Below are 23,355 nucleotides of genomic sequence, written 5' to 3' on the forward strand. Positions count from 1 at the left end.
GCAAAAACTGCTTTAAAACTCAAACAGATTTAAATTCACATTTATTCTGTACGTCACTTTTTACAACTGACGTCACAAAGACCTTCAGAGCTGGAGGAAGAAACCTTGGGAGGGCACCCAATTAAAAAAGCTGAAACTGTACTATAGTGAAAGTATGAGTACTGTATCCCAATCTAACTTAATTAAAAGAGCCAAAACTGTACTATAGTTTAAGTATTGTACTGTATCCTAATCTAACTCAATTAAAAGAGCTGAAACTGTACTATAGTGAAAGGATGAGTACTGTATCCCAATCTAACTCAATTAAAAGAGCTGAAACTGTACTATAGTGAAAGCATGAGTACTGTATCCCAATCTAACTCAATTAAAAGAGCAGAAACTGTACTATAGTGAAAGCATGAGTACTGTATCCCAATCTAACTCAATTAAAAGAGCAGAAACTGTACTATAGTGAAAGCATGAGTACTGTATCCCAATCTAACTCAATTAAAAGAGCAGAAACTGTACTATAGTGAAAGCATGAGTACTGTATCACAATCTAACTTAATTAAAAGAGCAGAAACTGTACTATAGTGAAAGCATGAGTACTGTATCCCAATCTAACTTAATTAAAAGAGCAGAAACTGTACTATAGTGAAAGCATGAGTACTGTATCCCAATCTAACTCAATTAAAAGAGCAGAAACTGTACTATAGTGAAAGCATGAGTACTGTATCCCAATCTAACTCAATTAAAAGAGCAGAAACTGTACTATAGTGAAAGCATGAGTACTGTATCCCAATCTAACTTAATTAAAAGAGCAGAAACTGTACTATAGTGAAAGCATGAGTACTGTATCCCAATCTAACTTAATTAAAAGAGCAGAAACTGTACTATAGTGAAAGCATGAGTACTGTATCCCAATCTAACTTAATTAAAAGAGCAGAAACTGTACTATAGTGAAAGCATGAGTACTGTATCCCAATCTAACTCAATTAAAAGAGCAGAAACTGTACTATAGTGAAAGCATGAGTACTGTATCACAATCTAACTCAATTAAAAGAGCTGAAACTGTACTATAGTGAAAGTACGGTACTGTATTCTAATCCAACTTAATTAAAAGAGAAGAAACTGTACTATAGTGAAAGCATGAGTACTGTATCCCAATCTAACTCAATTAAAAGAGCTGAAACTGTACTATAGTGAAAGCATGAGTACTGTATCCCAATCTAACTCAATTAAAAGAGCAGAAACTGTACTATAGTGAAAGCATGAGTACTGTATCCCAATCTAACTCAATTAAAAGAGCAGAAACTGTACTATAGTGAAAGCATGAGTACTGTATCACAATCTAACTCAATTAAAAGAGCTGAAACTGTACTATAGTGAAAGCATGAGTACTGTATCCCAATCTAACTCAATTAAAAGAGCTGAAACTGTACTATAGTGAAAGCATGAGTACTGTATCCCAATCTAACTCAATTAAAAGAGCTGAAACTGTACTATAGTGAAAGCATGAGTACTGTATCCCAATCTAACTCAATTAAAAGAGCTGAAACTGTACTATAGTGAAAGCATGAGTACTGTATCCCAATCTAACTCAATTAAAAGAGCTGAAACTGTACTATAGTGAAAGCATGAATACTGTATCCCAATCTAACTCAATTAAAAGAGCTGAAACTGTACTATAGTGAAAGCATGAGTACTGTATCCCAATCTAACTCAATTAAAAGAGCTGAAACTGTACTATAGTGAAAGCATGAGTACTGTATCCCAATCTAACTCAATTAAAAGAGCTGAAACTGTACTATAGTGAAAGCATGAGTACTGTATCCCAATCTAACTCAATTAACAGAGCTGAAACTGTACTATAGTGAAAGGATGAGTACTGTATCCCAATCTAACTCAATTAAAAGAGCAGAAACTGTACTATAGTGAAAGCATGAGTACTGTATCACAATCTAACTCAATTAAAAGAGCTGAAACTGTACTATAGTGAAAGCATGAGTACTGTATCCCAATCTAACTCAATTAAAAGAGCTGAAACTGTACTATAGTGAAAGCATGAGTACTGTATCACAATCTAACTCAATTAAAAGAGCTGAAACTGTACTATAGTGAAAGTATGGTACTGTATCCTAATCTAACTTAATTAAAAGAGAAGAAACTGTACTATAGTAAAAGTATGGTACTGTATCCCAATCTAACTTAATTAAAAGAGCAGAAGCTGTACAATAGTCACGAAACGTACAATTTTTCTAATATTTTCTACTACTTACTATAAATAGATACTAAATTTCATCCTCTGGTCAGAACTACTTATAAATTATTGATAAAAACTCACCGTACTATGAGTCACTTCCATAATATAATAGAACCAATATGATCAGTTAAACCAATATAAGTAATGATGGTTAATGGTGGTGAAAAAAATTATTGTAGTAAGAGTCCATGTCAACTTTAGCATAGACAGTAGGCTGACAGCAATAGAGCCTTGGCAGTTTGCTAATATAGTCATTTCACCAAGCTTACTTTATCAGTAGGAATGACGATAAACTAGATAAACATGATAAAATTCTATGTTAAAGTTTTATTCAGTCAGGTGGATGGGCTTTGAGCTACACTGGGTTGGGAAAGAATTCTGAATAAGCACAGGTCGGTTCAGATTATGTACATGGTGGCGTTTGGGTCCCAACCACCACCATGTTTACAATCTGAACCACACTCTTCAACACACTGTGACTTGTAGGCATTTCTAGACAGAATTTCAACAGGTCACAGTGCGGATCACTGTGGATTTTTTTTAAGGCTTGGCTCAAAAACTGTAGTACCTACAGAACCGTGTCAAAACAAGAGTAATAGTGCAGCGCAAAAGACTTAGCCTGACTCACATTTCCATGGAAACGGAGGAGAGAATAAGAAGAACAGAATAGGATGAAATGCATTAAATAAGTGTAAAAGGGAATAATATAATAAAATTCACATTCACTCTCTCTTACACACACACACACACACACACACACACACACACACAGCTGGAGAGGGTGTATTTTATTTTCACTTTCTTTCCTGTTGATTTTAGAGAACACGTTTCTCTGGAGCAGCAGGACAAGCCACAAAAGTAACACACACAAAACCACACACACACACACATTCAACTTAACCGATCAATCAGCAGAAAGCAAGTCTGTCTGTTCATGCCTCAATCTCCTAAAAACACCCACACATACACAAGCACACACGTGATGCACAATGAGGCTGCGAGTCTGAGGGATTAATCAGCGCAGTGTGTCTCAACACGCCTCACACACTCATCACCACCACAGAGCAGTGGCGGTTTAGCGTCACAGCCACACGTATAATTGCACACATAAGTGCCGCTTAAACTGCTTCTGTAAGCCCAATGAGACCATTGAGTTTGGGAAGGTTTTCTACTACAAATCAATCACCTTAATGAATCAACGATTCATCATGATTCACTGACTCACGATAATAAAGCCAAAGCCCATAACAGCGAGTCGGAGCTCAATGGTACATCCAAGTACCATCCAAGTGTCTGTTACAGTTAAGCCCATTTTGACTCAGTGATTCATTTTAGTTAGACGTCAAGTTCAGTGTGTTGCTGAAGGGGTTACTGTACAAGATGCTGTAGAAAGTGAAGAATGTTAAATGTCTGCTATGCACCTCAAAATTCTGATTTTAGGGTTTAAGCTGGACTTGATTGTGTCAAATGAACCATAAACCACTACTCGCTAGCTTGGTGCTAACATAAAATTGAAAACTGCATCGGGCTCCACTCCCGAAAATATAAAGGCTTCGGATGATATTACTGAATTGTGGGTCTAGTTGATAATTTGGGATAAGACAATTTGGGAATTTGGGAAGGACATCACGGAGCCATGAAAAATATGTGTTTTATTACCAAAAACACTGATACTGAACTAGTAGCTTTTGTGTCATATAAAGGTTGAATAATGGAGGCTGCCTCCTCAGATGAACTAAAGAGCTAGCCCTTATCTTAGAGCTAACCGGTGCAGCAGTACATAGTGATGTTTTTTCCCCATTAAGTAACACTGAGAACAGGAAAATACCCATTCATTCATTTGGGTTCTTGTGAGCACCTAGGTAGCCTCTAGGTCCAAGTTTGGGACCACTGAGCTAGTGGGCTAAAAAGCCTTGTACCCCAGCGGTACAGTGACACAGTGTTCTCTGGTCTGGCTGAGCTCCAACCAACACCTTTGGGATGAACTGAAGTGGCATACAAGACCTTACCAATGCCTGTGTGTAGCTGAATTCAATCAAACAATTGAACAACAATCGGCATAAATTTTTGGTCACATAAAGTAATTTTAGCCCTGGACATTATGAGGTGCAGCCCCCCCAACTCTTCTCTGAGCCCGAGTTGGGCTGTGATAAAGACAGGCTAACTCACCTGTCTGGTGATGGTTTGTAGCGAACGAAAGATCCGCTCAGGCCTGGAACCCCGAGAGCCGGACTGAGAGCTGAACCGGGGCTGGAGAAGCTGGCGGAAGGATTACGGTACGGCCCCCTGTCGCCCCCTACTGGGGACACACTGTAGTGATTCTCAGGATAACTCACAGGCCTGGGGGACAAGCGAGAGAGAGAGAGACAAATGGTTGCTTTAACAGCAACTGGACAGCGTTGAGGATGTAAGTGATTTCCATTGGGTTTTAGCAGTTTACTGACCTTTTAGTGGGAATCAGCTGTGGCTCTCTGTACGGGATGGGCACCATTGCCTTGTGCGTGCGGCTGGGGGGCTGTGGGGGACCCACAGGGGTCCAGCGCTGTCCGGATTGGGCAGGGTGTGTAGGCGGGCTGTCCCAGCGCCAGGCTGGAGTACGCTGACTTGAGCGGTAACCGGCTGCCATTGGCTCGGCATCGCCCTTCTGCTCCACCGTCTTCATCTCAAACTCCTCCGTACAGCCCCTGAGCAGAGAAACAAGTTCAAGGTTATTACACAAGGAGGACATTTGGTACTACTAAGCCACTGGGGGAACTACAGCGAGTAGTAAACAGTAAACAGTTAGCCTTTACAGCTAATTAGCACTAAAACACAAGATCTTCAGCAAATTCCCTCTTTACATCTTGTGCTAACTGTGGAACTGTGGAGGTTAAGTGGATATCTGGAAAACCAAGAAAATGCTCAGCTACAACTGCTTGTCTGCTGGTAAGAGAAGCAATCAAATCCCCAACTTTTCTGCCAAGAACTTGCATGAAGGTTTGGCTGAGTCAGGAGTGGTGGTGCACCATTCCACTGTGCGGCGTTGCAAAATGGATTATTTTGATGCTTTGTATCTTTATTTAATGAAAGACTGTAGATTTAAGATAATTGCTAAAACATTTATATATTTTTATTATATTTTATGTCTAATGTATGTCTATTTAGATAGTTGCATCCATTGCTGACGCAGATGTGCAAATGCACACAGCTTGTTTAGTCCCTGTAGAGAAGCATTGCTATTAGGAATAAGACTCTTTAGAGAAGAAAATCCCAGGTGTGGGCTAGAGGGGGTTAAAGCCCCCCAGCATTGAGCTGTGGAGCAGTGGAACTGTGCTCTCTGGAATGATGGTGCTCCATTCAATACTTTTGGGAGTTGGGATGAAGTGGGGACTTTGGAAGAAACAATAAACAATGACAGCAGGTGTTCTGGTACTCCTGTCCATATAGAATGTGTCTGTATACTTATATTATACATACATACATACATATTATACATATACATATATACTTATACAGACTATTTGTTTATGTAAAAAAGCATCACATCAGTATATGCATACAGTCTGACTCCAACATCCCATGATACCTAACTGTAAACATTAGCTGGAGGACATTCTAGAGGCTTGTTTTACATGCCCTGTCTGAGTTGTGGCCTAAAGCACACAGCTTTCAGAGCTCCAACAGACGGCCAGAGGGTTGCTGTAATTTGGGAATGAACTGTGTAAATGAAGAGCATGGATTAAGTCCTAAATCCCTGAAGAGCACTACACTAAAGTCCCTTTATCACGGTCCGCTCTCAGCGGAAGGACGAGCTGCACTTGTTTTAGGCAGCCTTCCTGTGGATCTCATTATGATGACTGGGAGAAACACAAGCCCTCTCTCTCTCTCTCTCTCTCCCTCTCTATCCCTGTGTCTCTGCACCATCAGCACTATAAGAACAGGAGCCACTCAGTGTCCGACTGCCCTCTGCAGTTTAACTTCCCCAGAAACTCAACACCCTAATCCATATGGGACAGTAAAGGCCATAGTTCAGCCAAAAGCCTAATTTCCAATTTCCTCCTTCCCCCAAATGTGTAAAGAGGTTTGCTTCACACTGAACAAAGCTAATGTAGCTAACAGGTGAAGGAAGGTAATATCCCACCAGTTAGCACTGTGGAAACCTGCCTGGGTTGTTCATTAATCTGTAATAGACTTGATTTGACACCATATATATATATATATATATATATATATATATATATATATATGCAGATGGCCCCAGCCACTTAGCTTCCTGTTAGTGATCATGATTGACTACAGCAGTTAGCTTCTCTGTGTCCACATTAAAATTGTTTGTTTGACAGGACTCCCCTCTCTATCCCTGTGTCTCTGCACCATCAGCATTATAAGAACAGGAGCCACTCAGTGCCTGACTGCCCTCTGAAGTTTAACTTCCCCAGAAACTCAACACCCTAATCCATATGGGACAGTAAAGGCCATAGTTCAGCCAAAAGGCAGGACTCTGTCTAGATTGACCAACACACATTACAATGGGAAAAATTCCAAGGAGCTAATCGCAGATCTGAGAATGACGACTGTAGATCTACACAAGTCAGGAATGTCTCTTGGAGCCAGTTCTAAACATCTGCAGAATCAAAGATCCTCAGTTCAAACAACTGTTCGGAAATAAGAGTTACTGGCAGGTGTAGCCACTTTGCCAAGGCATGAAGGTTTGGCTGAGTCAGAAGTGGTGGTGCACCATTCCACTGTGCGGCGTTGCAAAATGGATTATTTTGATGCTTTGTATCTTTATTTGATGAAAGACTGTAGATTTAAGATAATTGCTAAAACATTTATATATTTTTATTATATTTTATGTCTTATGTATGTCTAATGAATGTATTTAGATAGTTGCATCCATTGCTGACACAGATGTGCAAATGCACACAGCTTGTCTAGTCCCTTCCAAGGAGCTAATCGCAGATCTGAGAATGACGACTGTAGACCTACACAAGTCAGGAATGTCTCTTGGAGCCAGTTCTAAACATCTGCAGAATCAAAGATCCTCAGTTCAAACAACTGTTCGGAAATAAGAGTTACTGGCAGGTGTAGCCACTTTGCCAAGGCCCGGAAGAAAACGGTCACTCTCAGCTGAGAGGAAATTGGTTCAAATAACCACGAATAACCCAAGAACCATCAAGGCCTGAAATGAACCGAAAGCTGCTAGAACACCAGACTGCTATAGAGAACAGACTCTCTATAGCAGTCTACGATTCACAATAGGAAAGAAACAACGAATCTTCAAGCTCGACGCAAGTTTGCAGCTGACCACAAGGCCAAAGAAAAAGGAACAATATATAGTTAGATGAGACAAAGATGTTTGGAGGAGTAAAGGTGAGGTATTCAACCACAATAACACTGTACTAACCTAACTGTTAAGCATGGTGGTGGTAGCAACATGGGACCCTCTGGGACTGTTTAAGAACTGGTATATTGTCAAATGAATCAATAAAGAGTAGATTTAACTTCACAATAACAAACTACAATACATAAAAGACGTATAATATTAAGAAAATATGAAACCCACAAAGTGTAATTCTGATATTTAAGTAGGGATGTGCTACGTTTACATTTAAGGCATTTAGCACACGCTCCTATCCAGAGGGATTTACAAAGTTGCTTCACTGTTTACTCAAAAAAATAGCCATAGCTAGTTTGTACAGACTAGGATTCAAATGATATCCTAAGATTAGATGCTAGTAAATACAAAAAGTCAGTATGGAGACCATGATACTCAACATACACTACACTTTGCCTAGGTTCTTTTGGAAGAGCTGGGTCTTCAGTTGGCGTTTAAAGACAGCAAAAAACAGGCCAAGGACCCAGGAGAAGTTTGTTCCATAAAAACTACCCTAAACATACTGAACAAAATAAAACCAAGCTTTATTTTAACCGATAAGTGCAGTGACGTCACCAGATAGCAGCCAAAACAAGGCAGAAAGAGTCTTTTTACTCAAACTTTATGTTCCACCTTAAATGATGCAGCAGTTATGTTCTGCTGCTGAAATGTACACAGTAACTGCTGCACTATTTAAGGTGGAATGGAGAGTTGTCAGTGTCGGCCGACAGTCATTGTGTACTGTGTACAAGGGTACTCGATCGAATCGGGGGGCAAACAAACAAACAAAAAAAAATCTAACACACAAATAAATAAATAAATTAATTTCAGGGGAAGTTTAACTAGAGGTTTTAAAGCATGGAAGCCCCAGAGCACCTCTGGGTCAAAGGGAATGTGAAGATGTTTTTTTTTTTCTCCCAGTGCGACATTCTGTGGGTCAGCCAGTCAACCAGGGCCTGACCACACATCAATACTCCAAGCTCTCCGCCAGACGCCATCGACTGGTCCCTTACACACACCGACTAAAGACACAGACAGGCATCTATATTTCAGCAGCACTCAGCTCTACTACACACTGCTGCTAATTATCCTCTGTCCCAGAAGACCAAAAGAAATAAGAAGAATGAACGAGAAGCAGGAGGAACAAAGAGGAGAAGAAAGAGCCGTCAGAGTGTTGGCAACATCATCAGGGTTAATCCCCGGTGATGCCATAGCCATCCATGTCTGGGAGCCCCATACAGCACAACTAGTCTTGCTCTCCTACATTTACGCTGTACTAGTTCCAAACCAGTCCCCGAAAATGTTGCTGCTACCACCACCATGCTTAACAGTTGAATGCCAAACATCTTATCTGACCATAGAAACCTTCCTCTCTCCATGTGTGTACATGGGCCCGCTCTCCCCTATTCACAAACTGTTGTGGTGGAATTTGGCCTCCACCTTTAACCCATCCATGCAGTGAACACACACACATACACTAGAGAGCAAACACATACACACAGTGACAGTGAACAGTGAGAGCCATCGTTGTAGCGTTGTGGGAGCAGGGAGGGTGAAAGGCCTTGCTCAAGGAACCAAACAGTGGCAGCTGACCAAGCTTAGTCATCGAACCCACAACCCTGTCATCAATAGCCTGCTGCTCTAACTGCTGAGCCAACACTGCCCCAGTGAGGACGTCTGCTAGCTGATGCAACAGAACTGGCAGTTAGTGTCCTTCAGTTTGACAAGATGAGCTTTGTGTGATTTTAGAGGATGCACATGCTAGGATTCACCATCCTAGCCCTGGACGCATCATGTGATTGGGCAAGTGGGTAGATGGCGCTCTCTCCCCTCATCACCCTCAGCCTGTTGGTTGGTGGCTGGTGCGGTGGAGCTGGGTTGGCTGTCCGGCACCAACCATATATATCCAGCCAACAGAGTCCTGTGGGCAGCATCCTGTGAGCAGCATCCTGTGACTACTAATGAAGGACTAAAGGTTACCAGCACACACATCTACAAGGTGGATCAATTAGGTATGGGGTGTCTAATAAAGTGGACAGTGAGTGGACACAGTGTTTAAAAACTCCAGCAGCACTGCCACATCTGCTCCACTCGTACCAGCTTAACACACACTAACACACCACCACCATGTCAGTGTCCCTGCAGTGCTGAGAATGACCCACCACCCAAATACTACCTGCTCTCTGGTGGTCCTGTGGGGTCCTGACCATTAAAGAACAGGGTAAAAGGAGGCTAATGAAGTATGCAGATGGACAAACAGATGGACTATAGAGTCCTTTCCAGGTGGTCCAGAGGTGGTCCTAATATTCTGATATGACTGGATATATATTCTTACATGTACCCTCAGATTTCCTGTTGTGTATTAGGCCAATCCCGGGGAAGGAAAAAAAAAAAAAAAAACAGAACAGGAAGTAAATCGTCTCAGTTGTGTTTAAGTGCAGCGTGCCGCCAGTACACACTGTGATCTCCTCACTCATCCTCAAAGTTTCATAACAGACTTAAAACCAGGTTATAAAAGCATCGCATAGAGAAAGAGAGAGAGAGAGAAAGAGAGAGAGAGAGAGGGAGGGAGGAACGACAATCCCTCAGCATTCAAACACAGCGCAGCAAGACTAAAGCCACAGTTGGATCAAAGCCAGAACACCACCACACACACACGAGAAACAAGCTCACGCATTTCACTTCACACACACACACACACACACACACACACACACACACACACACACACACACACACACACACACAGTAAAGGGTACAATGACAGGTTCCTTTCTCTTCTGAGCGTCTATCCGTCCATCTGTTCATCCGTCCACTCTGAGGTCCATCACACTAACCTGTGTGTGCACTGCAGGCTGTATCACATCTCCAACACTGCGCAGTCAGAGCCATCTTCCAAACAGCTGGACTACACACACATACACACACACACACGCTCCTGCGCACACTCGTTTCCCAGCTTCTATTGCTTCTCACTTTCTCCCCTCTCTCTTTTCTCTCCAGCTCCACTATGATAATACCCTCAGAGAGATGGAGCGATGGAGGCAGGGTTGTAATAGAGGAGGGGGCGTGGTCTATCCAACACCCACCCACTTTTCTTGTACACACAGGAGGTGTTCCGACATGTTTAAATATCTCCCCACACACACACACACACACACACACAGTGTGCGTGCATGGAAGGCATTGTTAATTAATCACAGTCTTATTTATTTATATATATAACTCTCTCTCTCTCTCCTCAGACTCAGAGCTTTAATCTCATGCAATCTGCTTCCCTGGCACTCCTTACCAAACAGAGAGAGAGAGAGAGAGGGAGAGAGAGAGAAAGAGAGAGAGAATGGCAGGAATAGGAGGAGAGAGAGAATAGGACAGAAAGAAATGGGAGAAAAACAGAGAGGGAAAAGGGTGAGGGACTAAGACAAAGAGATGGGATAAAAACAGAAAGGGAGAGAGAGAGAGAGAATATGAAAGAAGGAGACAGAGAGATAGAGAAGAAAGAGACAGGGGGAATAAGACTAATAGAGAGACGGTGGAGGTGTAAAAAACAGAGAAAGGGGGAGTCAAATAGAGAGAGAAATAGAGGCTGAAAGTGTGTGTGTGTGCAAATCAATACAGAGAGAGCAGCACATCCACACCCAACCGAGAGAAACATTCCACTAGAGACAGAGAGAGAATGCAGGCGTGAGTGAGTGAGAGTGCTCTATATATGAATATATATATATATATATATATATATATATAGAGAGAGAGAGAGGGGGGGGGGCAGTAATAAAACCACACTTGTTGGAAGTGATGATCTGCAGGAGATGGAGGGAGGAAACAGAGCGATAGAGAAATCTCCTAATTAACACATTATTTGTGGGGTTTTCTCATGATAAGAGTTTACAAGCATGTGAGTGTGTGAGAGAGAGAGAAAAGAGAGGAAGAAAGAGAGAGAGAGAGAGAGAGAGAGAGAGAGAGAGAGAGAGAGAGAGAGAGAGAGAGAGAGAGGAGGCAGGAAGTGGGAGCATTTCAGAGCAGTTTAGTTGTGTAATTAAACTGCCACACTAAACCCCATATGGCTTCTAGAGAGCAGTATCAAGAGCACTGCGGAATAATTAGGGGGTTTAGAGCCCCTTTAGCACAGCAGAGACATGATTACACACCTAAAATACCACTACAGACAGACCCAGACACACACACTATGCCTCCACATTCATACAGACTGTGCGTGTGTGTTTGTGTGGGAGACGAGGCTTAACTTTTTCAACTCATAACTAAATATCAGGTACTGGATTATTTACAGTAGATACAAATTAAATGAATACTGAATTGCATGAATACTGAACAACAAAATATGACATTATCCACAGTAGTTAGAGTAAATACTGAATAAATACGAAATAATCCACAGTCATTAATTAATATTCCATTGTACATACTGAATACTTCTGAATAAATACTCTAAAAGCAGTTACTGATAATTCAGAAAACATACTTAATTCAGAACAAATACTGAATAATTTCATAGTCGTTATTTAATCATTAACCACAGATACTGAATAACCCATAGCGGATACTGAATAGCCCATAGCAGATACTGAATAGCCCATAGCAGATACTGAATAGCCCATAGCAGATACTGAATAGCCCATAGCAGACACTGAATAGCCCATAGCAGACACTGAATAACCGATAGCGGATACTGAATAACCCATAGCGGATACTGAATAACCCATAGCGGATCCTGAATAACCCATAGCGGATCCTGAATAACCCATAGCAGATACTGAATAACCCATAGCGGATACTGAATAGCCCATAGCAGACACTGAATAGCCCATAGCGGATACTGAATAACCCATAGCAGATCCTGAATAACCCATAGCGGATACTGAATAACCCATAGCAGATACTGAATAGCCCATAGCAGATACTGAATAGCCCATAGCAGATACTGAATAGCCCATAGCAGATACTGAATAACCCATAGCAGATACTGAATAACCCATAGCGGATACTGAATAACCCATAGCAGATACTGAATAGCCCATAGCGGATACTGAATAACCCATAGCAGATACTGAATAGCCCATAGCAGATACTGAATAGCCCATAGCGGATACTGAATAACCCATAGCAGATCCTGAATAGCCCATAGCGGATACTGAATAACCCATAGCAGATCCTGAATAACCCATAGCGGATACTGAATAACCCATAGCGGATACTGAATAGCCCATAGCGGATACTGAATAACCCATAGCAGATACTGAATAGCCCATAGCAGATACTGAATAACCCATAGCGGATACTGAATAACCCATAGCGGATACTGAATAGCCCATAGCGGATACTGAATAACCGATAGCGGATACTGAGTAACCGATAGCGGATACTGAGTAACCCATAGCAGACACTGAATAACCCATAGCGGATACTGAATAACCCCTAGCGGATACTGAATAACCCATAGCGGATACTGAATAACCCATAGCGGACACTGAATAACCCATAGCGGATACTGAATAACCCATAGCGGATACTGAATAACCCATAGCGGATACTGAATAACCCATAGCGGATACTGAATAACCCATAGCGGATACTGAGTAACCGATAGCAGATACTGAATAACCGATAGCAGATACTGAATAACCCCTAACAGATACTGAATAACCCCTAACAGATACTGAATAACCCCTAACAGATACTGAATAACCCCTAACAGATACTGAATAACCCCTAACAGATACTGAATAACCCATAGCAGATACTGAATAACCCCTAACAGATACTGAATAACCCCTAACAGATACTGAATAACCCCTAACAGATACTGAATAACCCCTAGCGGATACTGAATAACCCATAGCGGATACTGAATAACTCATAGCAGAATTAGTATTTGTAGAATTGTATGTTTAATACTGAGGTTCAGAGAATAGGTGAAAAGGTAAGAGCACTGAACACAATGGTCACTAGAAAGGACCGTGCTGCGTCTCCTAGAGCGCATTTCCAACAGTATTTCAATGCACAACAACAATCCTCTCTGTACCCCTTTAAACAGTTCCATCCCTTCTTCTTCTCCTCTTTTCGCAGTCTCTCAATTTCTCTCTCACACTCCCACTCACCGATCCCCCGAGAGCTGAAGCGTCTGCCTACTGTCTCAAAATCTGGTGTGTGTGTGTGTGTGTGTGTGTGAGCGTGTGTGTTTAAAAAGAGGACAGAGTGAGACTGATGAAGGAAGTGAATTTGTTCTCCATCATGTCTAACTGTACCGACTGGCCTGCTGACGCCCACATTTACCCAGTTTTCCTCTTACACCGAATGTCATCAGCTGAGACACGATCGCCATGTTTCTTCAGTTTTGCACCGCAGCAGTGAGGCTAACCATAGCTAAGACATCCCAAATCACCACACCTGCCTCAAACACAGTTTGCGAAAGTTGTGGTTTAAATCCAGCCTGGTGATTGTGGACAGGCATGGTCTAAAGGTCAGAGAAAAGGACTTGGAAAGGTTGTCAGGTCTATGCCCAGTACAATCATCCCTCAACATTCATGGCTGAGATGACCACCACCCCCCAGTTGTGTGTTCTCACTGCCCTAATCACTGGTGTGTGTGTGTTTAATGCCATGTGACAACTACAGCACATTGTATATCTAATTTTTCATGGAAGGCACTGTCAATCATTTAAACTAGACATCTGGGTGCAGCCTATCAGAGTTAGGTTTGCAGAGAAAGGGCAGGGCTTATGGTATGCCTGCATTCCTGCTCAAACTGAAAAGGTTCTGTTGGAAAACTTCTTGTGGGCTTGGGACTAGACGGCCTCCGACAGGAAGCAAGGGCAAGGGGAGTGCCGGCACGAGCAAGGCACCTATCGCCCACATTGCTACCTGGGTGCTGAGGTGGCTGCCCACCGCGTGAGCTGTGTGTGCTTCCTGCCCCTAGTCACAAGTGTGTGTGTGTGTGTGTGTGTGTGTGTGTGTATATTCACTGCCACAGATGGGTTAAATGCAGAGGCTATATTCTGTGCAGTGGCTATAAAGGACGCTCTCGATCTTGACGCATTTAAATGCCAGGCCCTGATGGGAACTTCTAGCACAGAGAGCATTTTTACAGTTGACTGAGGACAAACCTCTGCAGCCAACTCAGAAGATCTTGAACTCTGAGGAAAAAAAAATCTGCGACAGAAACAGCCACCTCTGCCAAAAACACCTGCATCGATCTTTACCTAAACGCAAACACATCTCAGAGGAGGCAGCAAAGCAAAAAGAGCACGTAACAACTGCTGTTTTGCTGCTGCATAACATACTGCTTTGTTTGCATAATGAGTTTAAGGACCTTGAGATTAACTGTCTGAAGCAGCCTTACAGGGCTCTATTTCCCCCCTTTTTATATTATACAATTTGTTTACTGTCCTCTCATCTCCAAAATGGCAATTTTACAGGAAAAGGAAAAAACCTTCTCAAGTTTCAATGAAAGTCAATGTACAAATGTTTTATTCCAAGTCATTTTGGAGCATTGCTATTGGTCCATTCATCATGACATCATGTCACAATATTCAGTGAGAATGCCACATCCACATTATGCAAATAAGTGAAAAACTATAAAAAGATCAAAAATGTAATGATTTGTATGCACTGGTTTTGTGCAACAGCAACAATATGCTGCTATTGTAAAGGTTGGAATTATCTGTCCAATTCATTTTTTTAATTTTCTAAAATTCATTTTTTGATTCTTTATGTAATAATTCATATCAAAAAATTTTGAGAACAAGAAATTAAGTAATTTACTGTAATTAGAAAAAACAAAAAACACTCACAGAATGGTTGCTAAAGTGGTCCCCAATGCCAGGCAGTTGCTAGGCTGTTGCTATGCGCCCAATAATGACATTTCTGGTGGTTGCTAGGACATTGCTATGCAGGTGCTCAGGTGTTTCAGGAGATTGGTGAAGTATTGATAAATAAGAAGGTGCTGTAGCGTTGCCAAGGTGTTTATAGGTAGTTCCCATGGTACATCAGGTGGTAGCTATGGTATTTCAGGTGGCCTCAAGTAAATGCATTGCAATACACAACCATGCTTTGATCTGCACTTTTGAAATATGATGAATTTTGGATATCAAATTTATTCTAACTTAATGTTTATTATTGAAGCTGTATAGCTTTCTCAGTTAATTCAGTCATTTTCCTTTATATGGGCTCTCAAATCCTTTAAGGTCAATGCAAAACAGCCCTTCCTTGTTAATATCATTCTTCTCAAAGCTCTTGTGGGATTCATTTGATATTATTACATATATGAACAAACACTACCATTCAAAAGTTGGGAATCACTTGCTAAACAGATGACCACAGTGCATCAAACACTAAAGGCAGCATTAAGCCTCTTTTCTACAATGATACTGTGAAACACAGTAGCTCATAGAAAGCTCCAATTCCATTCGCAATGAACAATGTGGACCGGCAGCTCATCCACTACTCTGTGGACAGATTTAAAGAGACAAGTGTAAAAACTCAGAATCTCCAGCGAGGCGTTAGGTCTGACAAGGTTAACCACTCAGCATATGCTCACAGCAAACTGGTTGTGTGTGTTTATATCTCGCTCTGGCACCGGAGCTCATGGGGGAAGCACTTCTCCGCCTTTGGATTACCAGACTCTGCGCTGTAAACATTTAAACCTGACGATTACACCAAAGACCCTGGATGGATTTTAAATGTGCATCATAATGCTTGTGGTATACCCCACCAAAGCCAAGTAGTGCTGCCTACTACAAACACATATAGCCATGAGAACGAGGGAATAGGTCATTAACCAACACAACCTCATGTTACTGAATAAACGAATCAAAGCTATTCAGTCTTAGTCCACAATTTAAAGGAAGAAATGATGGTAAAATCTGATTTTCACAGTTCTCCTACTCGGCCCACACGTAGCCAAGCGGCCAAGACATGTTTGGATCCACTGAAGTTTTGGACTGGAGACACAAAGCTATTGGAGCTTACAAGAAGGGATTCCCTGGTCCATTTTTTTTTACATTGTTTTAATCACATCCAGTCAGAGTACCTTAAATACTGTATTAAAAACAGTATCAGTCTTAGTGAAAAATAAGTGTGGTTCTCCCGCTGGTAAAACAGAGCATTTTCACCATAGCAAAGTTTCTATTCAGCAATAATTCAACAGTAAAGACGTGGTGACATGGTTAAGGCAGCATGGCCAAAAGCAGCAGAAAATCATCAAACATCTTGAGCAAATGCATCGCTAACGCAGCCAAAGCTCTAGAATCTCAGATATTAAATTAGGTTTAGAGGACAGAACACGGCAGTAAAAACAAAGGATCAGAACTAAACTGAGCTCGAAATACAATGAAATTCAGGATTGAAAGGAGTGGGATTTGTCGTGTACCTCTGTCCAGTTCTAAAGAAGTAAACTTCAGAAAGTTTTATCTGAGCGACTACAATTAGGATAATTGTTTTTTTTTGGGCCAAACTATTTCTTCAATGGGCTTCGTGTCCTTTTCCTTAGTGGGCTTATCAAAGCAGCATGACTCAGAAGCTTTTCAAACCATATGTACATTCAAGAGATTAGAAAGGCCTTCTCTCAAATTTCTAGTCAAGGACAAGGACCAATGTGTTTTGAAGCGCAATGGCAATCGCTCTCTCCACCACGATGACAGTGGAACACTGGATAAGGACAATTAGAGACCTTCTTAGCCAGTAAAACGAAAAATCAGCTTAACCCTTAGAGTAGAGCTCTTATTGTTGGTTTGCTATATACAGACAGGCCGGACAGTCTGCACACCCGTTTCACCATCTCTCTGTTTCATTACACTACAGACATATAGTAGTTCATTATATACACAAAATAGCCAAGAATGACAAAGTAAAAAGAAGGTTTTTAGATGTTTTTGTGCACACCCTTTAATATGACACCCAAACATGAGCTGAGATGCCGTTTTTTCCACTCATTCTGCTTAAGATGTTTCCACAACTTAACTGAAGTCCACCTGTGATTAATTCAATTGATTGGGCATAATTGGGGATCACCAACATCTGTCTATATAAGGGCCCACAGTTGACAGTTCATGTCAGAGTAAACTCAAAGCCACAAGGTCAAAGGAATTATCTGCAGACCTCAGAAACAGGACTGATCTGCAGAAGGGTACAGGAAAATTGCTGCAGCTTTTCAGGTCCCATGACTGAAGTCACTCCTTAATTAGAGGCAAATAAGAGCCCACTTGGAGTTTGCCAAAAGGCACCTAGAGGAGTCTCTAACCACGAGAAACATGAATTCTCTGGTCTGATGAAACCAAAATTTGGTCTGAATACCAAGCATCACGTCTGGAGGAAACCAGGCTCCGCTCATCACCTGGCTAACAGCATCCCTACAGTGAAGCATAGTGGCAGCATCATCATGTGGGGATGTTTTTCAGCAGCGGAACCGGGACAACTAGTCCTAATAGAGGGAAAGCATGACAATGACCTGAAGCACACAGCCAAGAGAACAAAGGAGTGGCTTCAGAGACAGAGCCCAGACCTGAATGCAACTGAACATTGTGGAAGAAGCTAAAAATGGCCATGAACCGATGCTTCCCATCCAACCTGGCTGAGCATGCAAGGATATGCCAAGAGAAATGAGCTGTGCGATCAACGTTCCAAAAATCAATGCAGGTCAGCCACCACATTTAGCTGGACCTTTCGTTTGACTCACCTGCGAGCCCCTCCCTCCTCATAGGGCGGGATGATGACCACTTTGACAGTGACTGAAGTGCGCAGGAGATCGATCATCTGCTCGTGGGTGAGCGTTACCGCGGCAACCTTGCAGATCTCCACCAGCCGGCTTCCCTGCCGGAGCCCGGCCTGCCAGGCGAAGCCGTACTCCTCTACCTCAGAAACGGTGCCGTCCAAACGCACGTGGAAACCCAGTTGGCCAAGGCCGTTCCGCCTCAGCGTCATGTCCACCGTCTCACAGCCAATAGTCAGTGCCTGAGCACGGAGAGAGGCAAAAAAGAAACTGAAGAACATGTGATGGGTAGTGTGCATTAGCTTTGTTAGGGGGACTATATGGTCAAGCTAATCAGTGGGGAACCCTCAGGATCCTCTGAAGTCAGTGTTAAACTGCTACTTACAAGCTAAAAAAATATGAAAACATCTGTCACAAGCTTTAAATTTAATATCAAATGTCTTTTAAAACCTAGAATGGCCAAAAAATATTATTTCAGAGCTTTGCCTTTAGCTTAGCACTAACATAGTACTTGTTCCTATTGGTTCATAGTACTTGATCCTGTTCTGGCACTTGTGGCTTGCCTCTGAGGCCAACAATGTTTTGTATGAACACTGTGAAAGCCACAGGGCTACATTATTTAAAACAGGGGCTGAAAAAATGAGGGCAAGATATTTGGCAAAATGCTGCATATTTAGATATGAACAGCTTGCTTTTGCAATTATTTTATACAGTGTTATTATTAAAAATTGTGGGACGCAGCAATTCATAATGGTCCTATCAGGTGAACACATAAACAGCAGATTAGAGATATAATGGTTGGCATTAGCCTTCTTGCAGACCTATATCGGTATACCTTCAATCTCTGCACCACCTCTCTGATGTCCTGGGCACCTCCCTCAGGTACCCGCAATGCCACATGATCTCCACGGCCGTAGTAGATTTTCAGCGCCAGCCGTTCGGCCGTCCACCCGATCACATCGGCGCAGAAGCAGTTAAACACCACCTCTTTGGTGGAACAGTCAGCCAGCACCACAAACTCCGCAGAGATGGCCAAAACACAGGGAAGCTCCGCCCCGCCTCCACTAAAGTCCTGCGCCACCACACGCCAGGCAACTCCTCCTACCGCCCCAAGCTCCGCACCCTCTCGTGCCCGCCCTCGCTCTCGCCGCTTAGAGGCCAAAGAGATGAGGTTGTTGAGCTTGCCAGCCGTGTCCAGCGGCGTACTGGACACACAGTTCTCGGCCAGGTCCCGTAGGTAGCCCTGCCGCGTACGAGTGGCCATGGCGTGGAACTTCTCCGACTTGTGTGCAGCGTTTTCAGCGTTGATGATCTTGGCCAGGAGGAAGGAGCGGAAAGCTGCCGGGTCACGGAAGGTGACACCAGTGGGGGGGAGAGGCGGGCCGAATGGGGGGACGTCCTTCATGCGGGTCACTGCAACACTGCAGGAGGTGAGAAAAATATTATATGTTTATATATATGTGTTATATTTTGTACCATCGATTCGATACATTTTAGCTCTCTATTATTATTATTTTTTTTAACGTGAGGAGTGTGTTTTGTGACGAGATATTGGCCCTTCAGGGGAACAGCGACTGCCAGAAATACCCAGACAAGTCTGACAGCGGACCAACAACTTTTTGACAGGCTTAAAAAGGAGATTTTTTTGTGTGGTATCCACGGCAACTGCTACCCGGGCAGGGTTGCTATGGTAACATGTGGCCAGTAGCCATGGAAGAGTCTCGAAGCTGGTTACCTGTAGCAGGTGTTCTCAGAGCAGGGGTTGTGCACGCGGACGATTACGAAGACGTGCTGGAAGTGGGAGCGGATGTTTTGGGGGGTGAAAGGGAGGGCCCCCGGCTCCTGGAAGATGATGGTAACGATATCGTTCCCTATATGCCTCTTCCTCAGCAGCTGAACAAACACACAAACAGAAACAGAGAACGAGACAGCAGAAAGGAAAACAACTGTGAGAGTGATGCAACAGATAATAATACTCGCAATGTATAAACAATAGGTCCAGGGACAGACAGACACCCAGACAGACAGATGAACAGACAGATACAGTATATAGACAGACAGACATATACTGTTGATGGATACATTAATTTCTATACATTTCTATATATTCAGACAGATATATAGAGACAAATATACAGAGACACACAGACAGACGGATATCAAGCCAGACAGACAGATACAGTATATAGACAGATAGACAGGCAGACATATACCCTAAACAGATAAATGGATATCTATACAGATAAACAGACATGGATATATAGACAAATTAATAAATATATGGATAGACAGACAGACAGACAACCAAACAGACGGAAGGATATTTAGATAGACGGGCGGAAGGATATTTAGACAGGCACACAGACAGGCACACAGACAGGCACACAGACAGGCACACAGATGGATGACAGACATCTAACTAAATAGACAGACAGACACAGTGTATAGATAGACACATAGATAAACATATACTGTAGCTAGATAATGGATAGACAGACTGATAAATAGACAAAGATATACAGACAGGTGGATACATGGGTGCATGGTCAGATAAACAGACAGACAGAAGGGTATCTAGATAAATAAACAGACAGACAGACAGACAGACTCTAGTGGCCTAAAATAAGCATTTTAAGACGCTGTCACAACCCAACACTACATTACACTGTCATCTGCACACAGCTCAGCCCGCCTTGTAGATATAACTAAACACTGTGTGTGTGTGTGTGTGTGTGTGTGTGTGTGTGTGTCCTTGTGTTCGTTCTCATTTGATCTCATAACACGAGGGATAAAAGCATGAGGGATCTGACTGCAAAGAGTGATTACAAAAAGACGAGTGCATTACCAAAAGCTATTAATAGCTGTGTGCATGTGTGTGCGTGTGTGTGTGAGTGACAGGCCTCCACGCTGAGTCACAGGAGAACAGGCTACACACTACATCTCTACAACAGAGGAAGAGTATCAATTATATAAGGCAGCTTAGATCTCTCTCTCTCTCTCTCTCCCTCTCCCTCTCCCTCTTAAACAAAATACAGCAAAACAGAGCCAGACTCAGGAATTCAGGCAGCATCCAAATCGGACCAAACTCTGTTGAAGCGTGATCAATACTTTCAGCTGATGGATTTTTATACTGACCAAATCTGCTGCACTGTTTTAGGTCATAAAAGCAAGAACAGTACACGTGTGCTGTGTTTAAATGTGTATGCATTAGGACCCACCCACACGCCTGTATAGAGAGAGGGGGGGAGGGGGAGGGGGGGAGAGAGAGACTGAGACCAAGAGAGCAAAAGATGGAGAGCAAAAGAGAAAGATCAGCACGAGAGAGAGTGCAAAAGCGTGTGAGAGAGAATGAGAGTGCAAAAGAGTGTGCGGAAGAGTAAGTGTCAAAGAGAGAGAAAGAAAACGAGCTCAAAAGAGGGAGTAAAGAGAGCGCAAGAGAAAGCTCAAAAGAAAGATGGCGCGCGAGAGTGAACAAATGAGAGTTTGAGAGAGAGAGAATGACAGAAAGAGAGGGAGAAAGCAAGCGGCAGCAAAAGAGAGAGCGTGAATGAGAGCATAAGCATAAGCAAGAGTGAGAGCAGGAGTGCTAAATAGAGAGCGCAAGAGAGAGAGCATGAAAGTTGGCGAAAGAGAGAGCAAGAGAAAGAGTGTGCAAAAGAGAACGCAAGAGCAAAGGCAAAAGAGAGAGCACGAAAGAGTGAGAGGGAGAAATAGAGCTCAAAGGAGATCACAAAAGAGAGACCTGAGAGAGAGAGAGAGAGAGAGAGAGAGAGAGAGAGAATGCAATAGGGAGAGACTCTGTGGTGATGTGGTGTGTATGAGCTGAGCTCTAATGCTAAATGTTAACACTAGTAGGGATGTAAGTGGAGTTGAGTAAATTTAGAAAGGCCTAAACTAAAAAAAAAAAAAAACATGAGCCACATGAGTGTGTCAGTAGCTCAATACTGCCCTCTACAGGCCACTGCAAATACAGACCAAAACATACAGTATATAGGTCAGTAATGCCACACACATCCACATTTCAGTGCATTTCTGGCCTGAGATTCATTATTAATTTTTAATGTCATTTTTTATTTCTTATAAATTTTCATTATATATTTTTAAATCAATTTTTCTTACTAATTTTTTAATTACCCATCGCTTGACCTACTGGCTATACTGCCCCCCCACAGTGTCTTATTCGTATCTGTAAGCTTCCTCAGAAAAAGCACAAATGCAGACAAAATGAACGTAGAGTAAATACGGTAGTAGATACAGAGCCTTCGGTTTGCACTCGTATTTAACATTGAGCATAACATAACTTTAATATTACAGTTCTCACGAGTGTTTTTACAGCAGTGGGTCAAGCAGTGTGTAGCAATGACAGAGACGCCATTCTCCCTATGACTTATTACAGGTCAGTGGAGCGTCAACATGACTACAAAATGCTACACAGTGCTGCTTTAAATCACATGGAAACAAAGAAGCATATAATGTCAAAATAAACTAAAGATCAAAACATAATAATTCTGAGGAGTTATGCGCAAAAAAGGCCAAAAACGGCCACACAATGTGCTGCAGTGATATTATCATCATGGAATTATGAGCCACGCCCTGATCTGTGCTGGAGAGAGAGAAAAGAGCAAGCTGAAGAACATCCAAAGAACAAAGGAGCTTCAGAAAACAACCTGCACACGCAGAAACTGAAAGCTGACTGACAGAAACCGCATACCAGCAAAACCTTCCCAGTGTATTCACTGTCTGTTCTACACAGAGCTGAAAAAACACACCGCATGCATTCAGCAAGGCCGAATGAGAGCTTCAGCACAGCTGCGAGAGTTTCCAATTAAGTTTAACTGCAAGTGTGACTGAGCTGGGTTGCTCCAGATGATGTGGTGGGCCTGGAAGAGTGGAAGGGGTCTTTTAGAGTATGCTGCGGCATGCTAACCATATGCCTGTGTGTTCATTAGGGGTAGGCAATAATGCAAAAACCATCATGTCTCATGTATCTCTGTCAGGGCTTCAAACCAGTTTGAGGAACACCTGGCATCACCAG

The 23,355-nt window shown here is 42.5% G+C and overlaps 1 protein-coding gene across 4 annotated transcripts in view; it reads right to left on the reverse strand.

Moving 5' to 3' along the window:
* Positions 1–23,355, reverse strand: part of sipa1l3 (signal-induced proliferation-associated 1 like 3) — a 120,202-nt gene that overhangs the window by 15,709 nt on the left and 81,138 nt on the right. For all 4 annotated transcript variants that reach the window (XM_072695540.1, XM_072695538.1, XM_072695539.1 and 1 more), the window contains exons 8-12: positions 20,056–20,213; positions 19,156–19,741; positions 18,288–18,562; positions 4,687–4,926; positions 4,412–4,582 (exon numbers count right to left, since the gene is read on the reverse strand). In XM_072695540.1, coding sequence (XP_072551641.1) covers positions 4,412–4,582; positions 4,687–4,926; positions 18,288–18,562; positions 19,156–19,741; positions 20,056–20,213 — 1,430 coding nt within the window. The remainder of the gene's footprint in view (positions 1–4,411; positions 4,583–4,686; positions 4,927–18,287; positions 18,563–19,155; positions 19,742–20,055; positions 20,214–23,355) is intronic.

Source organism: Salminus brasiliensis, chromosome 13, assembly GCF_030463535.1.
Source record: "Salminus brasiliensis chromosome 13, fSalBra1.hap2, whole genome shotgun sequence".
NCBI classification, from domain to species: domain Eukaryota; kingdom Metazoa; phylum Chordata; class Actinopteri; order Characiformes; family Bryconidae; genus Salminus; species Salminus brasiliensis.